Here is a 6,645-nt window from a genome sequence, read left to right on the forward strand (position 1 = left end):
ATCTCGGTACCTAATGGCAGTCAGGCTACCTCTGGCGAGCACATGGAGGGCTGTGCGGCCCCCAAAAGAAATGCCACCCCACACCAATACTGACCCACCGCCAAACCTGTCATGCTGGAGGATGTTGCAGGCAGCAGAACGTTCTCCACGGCGTCTCCAGACTCTGTCACGTCTGTCACGTGCTCAGTGTGAACCTGCTTTCATCTGTGAAGAGCACAGGGCGCCAGTGGCGAATTTGCCAATCTTGGTGTTCTCTGGCAAATGCCAAACGTCCTGCACGGTGTTGGGCTGTAAGCACAACCCCCACCTGTGGACGTTGGGCCCTCATACCACCCTCATGGAGTCTGTTTCTGACCGTTTGAGCAGACACATGCACATTTGTGGCCTGCTGGAGGTCATTTTGCAGGGCTCTGGCAGTGCTCCTCCTGCTCAAAGGCGGAGGTAGCGGTCCTGCTGCTGGGTTGTTGCCCTCCTACGGCCTCCTCCACGTCTCCTGATGTACTGGCCTGTCTCCTGGTAGCGCCTCCATGCTCTGGACACTACGCTGACAGACACAGCAAACCTTCTTGCCACAGCTCGCATTGATGTGCCATCCTGGATGAGCTGCACTACCTGAGCCACTTGTGTGGGTTGTAGACTCCGTCTCATGCTACCACTAGAGTGAAAGCACCGCCAGCATTCAAAAGTGACCAAAACATCAGCCAGGAAGCATAGGAACTGAGAAGTGGTCTGTGGTCACCACCTGCAGAACCACTCCTTTATTGGGGGTGTCTTGCTAATTGCCTATAATTTCCACCTGTTGTCTATTCCATCTGCACAACAGCATGTGAAATTTATTGTCAATCAGTGTTGCTTCCTAAGTGGACAGTTTGATTTCACAGAAGTGTGATTGACTTGGAGTTACATTGTGTTGTTTAAGTGTTCCCTTTATTTTTTGGAGCAGTGTATTATAATCCACACTCCTGTACAGACACCTTCACCAGTGTTGTCAAACCCCTCGGTGCCAGCAGGTGGTGCTTCAATGTCACTCAGCCCACTGCTCAAACTTGCTCAAATTTAGAAATACCTATTTCTTGTTTTAGTCCTCTATTGAAATGCATTAGCAGACATTGGAATGGTTCAGTGAACAACAAAAAAAACACTCAAATTCCAGTACATTCAGTAGGAACTGTGTCCCTTTTTTTTAGTAACAACTACAGTCAATGAGCTAATGACAACCGTGTCTTGTTTCCTCGCTCAGGCGGAAGGTGTATCAGACGCGTCGACCTGTCCTGGGAGCCTCCAACCTCAGTTCTGAGGACGAGGACGGTTTTTACGACAACAGCATCACATCCATCCTCACTGAGGGACAATTACATACCACCAACTGCTAGGGAGAGATTTTTATTCATATAGTAAATTAATAGATTGAAATATAGCTGGTTAGAGGGAGGTACTCAGGACTCGACATGAAGTAGCTAACATGCCAAGCACTACGAAATTGATTTGCAGTTATTTTTCTGGTTTTATGAGAACTAGATTGCTGTGTCAGAGGTTGGTTGCCAGTACAATCAACTGTCATCCTGGCACCATCATTTCTTATTTTCTTTTGTCAGTTAAAATATGAAATATGAGATCTTTTGTAGATTGACTAAGCCAAGGGCCAAATGAACTCTGGTCGAAAGTAGTGCACTGTATAGGGAATAGGGTGCCATTTGGGACACACTCATGAACTTGGAATCACAGGGTTTTGCTGTGCCTCAACTTGACTTTGATGTTTTATAAGAATACTTGCTTGAGTGTTTTACGGCACCTTTACACTGATGACTTGTGGTGGGATATTAAACACAGCAGAAATAGTGTTTCAATGCAGTACATAGTTTAAATTCTAGGCAAGCTTTTTCACATGCTCATGCGTGTTCACACGCACTCTCTCGATACTTTTTATTTTATTTAACTAGGAAAGTCAGTTAAGAACAAAGTCTTATTTACAATGACGGCCTACCAAATGGCAAAAGGCCTCCTGCGGGGTCGGGGGCTGGGATTAAAAATAAAATAAAAATATAGGACAAAACACACATAAATCGAGAGACAACACATAGATAGACCAAAGAGATACATGCTACTCTCAAACCAAAAGGTGGCAAACATATTGGTCACTGTTATGACCGTTGAGATATTTTCGGTACAATGTTGTTGTATTTACATGGGCATGTTAAGCTGTACTTTATCGTACAGTGGCTTCAGGTGGTAGATGCAGGTGCTCACATTCACCTTCCTTTGGTTTTGGTATTCTTTGTGGTTATTTTTACTATTGACTACTGTAACAAAGAGCTGTATACTTTTCTGGGGCTTACACTTTCCTACTCTTCCTGCTGTATACATCAGATATTTATGACAATCTGCTTACATGCACAATGGTTTGAATTGTGGGTGAATCCCACTCCATCTCTATTCTTTCCATTACCTCTCACTTAATAGCCTTTCTCTATCCTGTTCCTTTAAGTATTTATCTCGCTGGTCTGTGCTAATGTTTTCACTCGAATGCCTTAAAATTATTACCGTAATTGTTGTGGTTATTTATTAATACTGATGCTGTAATTGCTACTATTGTCGTTTGTAGCGTTTGTATGTTTCCTTCAGATGCAGCTAAAGGTTATTTCAAGAGTAACTTGTCAGTGCTTGAATCTGCTTTCCTACCAACAGAGTAATCATATGATTGGAAGTGCAATAGTACATTTCTTCTCATTATGTCTGCCTTTTTAGTGAATGTACAATGAACTTTTCTCCCTTAAGTACATTTGCTGAGATTTTTACTTTGAATGTGGTAGTTTTCAGATGTCTTTCTGGGGCAACTTTGCCCAGGTTATGAAGTTTCTACTGTTTATTGTAACACTTGATGTGGTAGAAATCTGCTCGAGTTCTACCAGTATTTTGACACTTTGGTATTTCAAATAAATGTTGGACCTTGTGTGGATGTGACCATAAGTTATTTTTCCATAAAGTGTAACTAATTTAATAGAGATGGCTGCACTGCTACGCCAAGATAGCCGCGAGCCAGGCGCATCTCCCGGCTAGCAAACGAAATTACTACAACCGCAATACCTCTTTTGCCAACTGGCCTGGACCCTTTTGTCGACAGGAAGCGCCACCGTTCCACCATGACTGGTCTGCAGACGTAACTCCATCCGCTGTGCCACCAACCGGCCTTTGCCATCGGAGCAGGCGCTTCTACTAGCCCCAGCCTGCTAACTTTAAACGCTGTATCTCCCGCTTGCTAGGTAGTAACGAATACCCAGCGGCTTCCCTGTTTCATCTATTGCTGTTCACTGGACCCTATGATCACTTGGCTACATAGTTGATGCCTGCTGGACTGTTCATTAATCACGGTACTCTGTTTTGTTTATTCTTTGTTTATCTGTCGGCCCCAGCCTCGAACTCAGGCCCTGTGTGTAGATAACTGACCCTCTCTGCCCATTCATCGCCATTTTACCTGTTGTTGTCTTAGCTGATTAGCTGTTGTCTTACCCGTTGTCTTAGCTAGCTCTCCCAATCAACACCTGTGATTGCTTTATGCCTCGCTTTAAGTCTCTCAAATGTCAATATGTCTTGTATATTGTTGTTAAGGATAGTTATCATTGTTTTAGTTTACTGCGGAGCCCCTAGTCCCACTCAACATGCCTCAGATACCTCCTTTGTCCCACCTCCCACACATGCGGTGATCTGACCCAGCATAACTAGTACATCCAGAGATGCAACTTCTATTGTTACAAAATGCCTGGGTTTACCTCCACTGTACCCGCACCCCACCATACCCCTTTCTGTACATTATGCCCTGAATCTATTCTACCATGCCCAGAAACCTGCTCCTTTTATTCTCTGTCCCCAACGTCATGCCAACAGTAAAGCATCCTGAGACCATTCATGTGTGGGGTTGCTTCTCAGCCAAGGGAGTGGGCTCACTCACAATTTTGCCTAAGAACACAGCCATGAATAAAGAATGTACCTACACATCCTCCGAGAGCAACTTCTCCCAACCATCCAGGAATAGTTTGGTGACGAACAATGCCTTTTCCAGCATGATGGAGCACCTTGCCATAAGTCAAAAGTGATAACTAAGTGGCTCTGAAACAAAACATTGATATTTTGGGTCCATAGCCAGGAAACTCTCCAGACCTTAATCCCATTGAGAACTTGTGGTCAATCCTCAAGAGCCGGGTGGACAAACAAAACCCCACAAACTCCAAGCATTGATTATGCAAGAATGGGCTGCCATCAGTCAGGATGTGGCCCAGAAGTTAATTGACAGCATGCCAGGGCGGATTGCAGAGGGTCAACACAGCAAATATTGACTCTTTGCATCAACTTCATGTAATTGTCAATAAAAGCCTTTGACACTTATGAAATGCTTATAATTATGCTTCAGTATTCAATAGTAACATCTGACAAATATCTAAAGACACTGAAGCAGCAAACTTTGGAAATTAATATTTGTGTCATTCTCAAAACTTTTGGCCACGACTGTACGCTTGTTTATTCCATGTGTAACTCTGTGTGTCGCAGTTGTAAATGAGAACTTGTTCTCAACTAGCATACCTGGTTAAATAAAGGTGAAATAAATACAATTTAAAAAATTAATCAGAGTTTCTACGCTATCCATGACCATGAAAAACTGTCACCAGTTTCCCTTTAAGTGATAACGCCTGAGAAGCCGCTGTTTGGAGGATATTGGCACAGATGTTAGGCCCGAGACGAAAAGTGTGTTTGTAAATTCAATCTAGAGTGCACTTCGAGTGCGCTCTGGGCATTCACTTCACTCTAATCATATATTAGTACTGGTATTAATTAATTTTGTTATTTTCATGTCTTAAATACTAGTTATGTGTTTAGGCTGCAATTCTTAATGTTGTGGTGAATGCTGGCACATTCAGGTGTAAGATGATATTCCATGTTTCATTTTCTGCACACAGTATGCCTCTGGCATGGCTGCCAATATTTCATCATGGGAGCACATGGTGGTTAGGCTCCGTATACATCACCTAGGTGGATGTTGTGTTATTCATGCATTGGCTGACTATGTTCTGTATCATCTGCACATAGTGTTATGGCATGGTTGCTATTATTGCAAGAGCACACAGTGAGGTTGTGGGTACTTAGAGGGCAACACTAGCTATTCCTTCCATAGCATATGCTGGAGCATTGCAGTACGACAGCACATCATTTTAGGAGAGTGGAAAGCAAGTTTATGTGCGTTTATCATGCATGCTTGTACAGTGCGTGTGCAGGCATCTTATATCCTGATGCAGCTCACTGAGCCTGACTCAAATCTACCAACTTGTGCTGGTCCAAACGTGTGGGCGCTACATGAAATGTTCAGCAGTCAAGTTGCGTGATATCTTGTGCTACTCTCAAATGGCGTTAGTCTGTCGTCGGCTAAACATTTACTGGGTCTTTTTATGACGAGCATATTTTAGTTGTCACCCTGGACCTTAGTGGGGAAGCTGACGCATATAGCTGTTCGATGACTAATCAAGGCTTACTATAGTTTCAGCGTGTTGGATGGGCTGTTGATACTAGCATTACCTACACCCGCTTGCTAAACACCCACATGGCAATCAGTGTTGGCGATCAAGCGTTCATTGCCTCTTATGGAAAGATCTGTTAGAGCTTATTCAGACACTCTTATATGCAAGCTTATCTAGTACTCTATGGGGTCTATTTATTTCATGATCAGGTTATAATTTATTCTTCTCTCATGGCTTGCCAGGATATAATAATAAACATTAGCCTTTAGCTCAAGTAGACTTTGTAGGTCTAGGTTTGGATTATCAGGTCACTCTCACTGTGCATGCTGAAGATGCATCTGCTACTGACTGTTAAGCAATTCCAGTTTGTTAGCATAAAACATACATTATTACTATGTGATGGTATATCATGGCTGAGCTGTGCCGCTCTGCATCAGTCTACTGTATTGTCTTCTCTCTGTACTATGCAGGCTGTTATAGAACCACGTGCCTTTTCTATTCTAATTTCAGTCAGGCAAATTATGGCTTATCAGGCTCAAATAGCAGGGATTCAGTTCATATTGGGCGTCAGGACCCTTCAGCGTGCAGTCTGTTCAAGAATCCATCTGCCTGCCTACTCTTCATGGCCTACGGAGAAGGAACAAACATGCACTTCAGAGTATCTCTCCTCTCTCTCGGTAGCACAAGTTTGAGCATGTTTAAGGCAACGGTGTTGAGTTTACATTACTCTTTTCCAGAGGTCCATATGATGGCTTTAGGCGTTCTTCAGTCTGAATACACTAAATGTTCCTTCCCTTTTTTTATTTTGCATGATCTCTTAAATTCTGTTTGCATTATGGCCTCTCACATGTGGAACATTGTCATCATCACCATAATTAACACTGATTTGTCCTCATGTTATGCTGCCTGCATGCTGAGCTCGGGCAGCACTCGACGAACCTCTGTCCATCATTGATGCTGGTTACCAATGACAAGATACTGGATCACGGCTCTGGTTCCTTCGTCAGCGCTGACGGCTAGCTCTGAGCTATTGGCGCCCAATTCTGCATCTGCTACTGCTCCTCAATTGATCCTGGCTTCACTCTGATCCTCTGGTGTTACAATTTATTCTGAGGATTGCGAAACCTACCGGAGTTCTTGC

The 6,645-nt window shown here is 43.5% G+C and overlaps 1 protein-coding gene across 1 annotated transcript in view; it reads left to right on the plus strand.

Annotated features, from left to right (window-relative positions):
- The window catches only part of cgnb (cingulin b), a 58,585-nt gene extending 55,635 nt beyond the window's left edge, over positions 1-2,950 (plus strand). Inside the window, exon 20 of the mRNA XM_038966857.1 lies at positions 1,241-2,950. Coding sequence (XP_038822785.1) covers positions 1,241-1,373 — 133 coding nt within the window. The 3' untranslated portion in view covers positions 1,374-2,950. The remainder of the gene's footprint in view (positions 1-1,240) is intronic.
- Positions 2,951-6,645: the final 3,695 nt, after the last annotated feature.

Source organism: Salvelinus namaycush, chromosome 27 (assembly GCF_016432855.1).
Source record: "Salvelinus namaycush isolate Seneca chromosome 27, SaNama_1.0, whole genome shotgun sequence".
Lineage (NCBI taxonomy): Eukaryota > Metazoa > Chordata > Actinopteri > Salmoniformes > Salmonidae > Salvelinus > Salvelinus namaycush.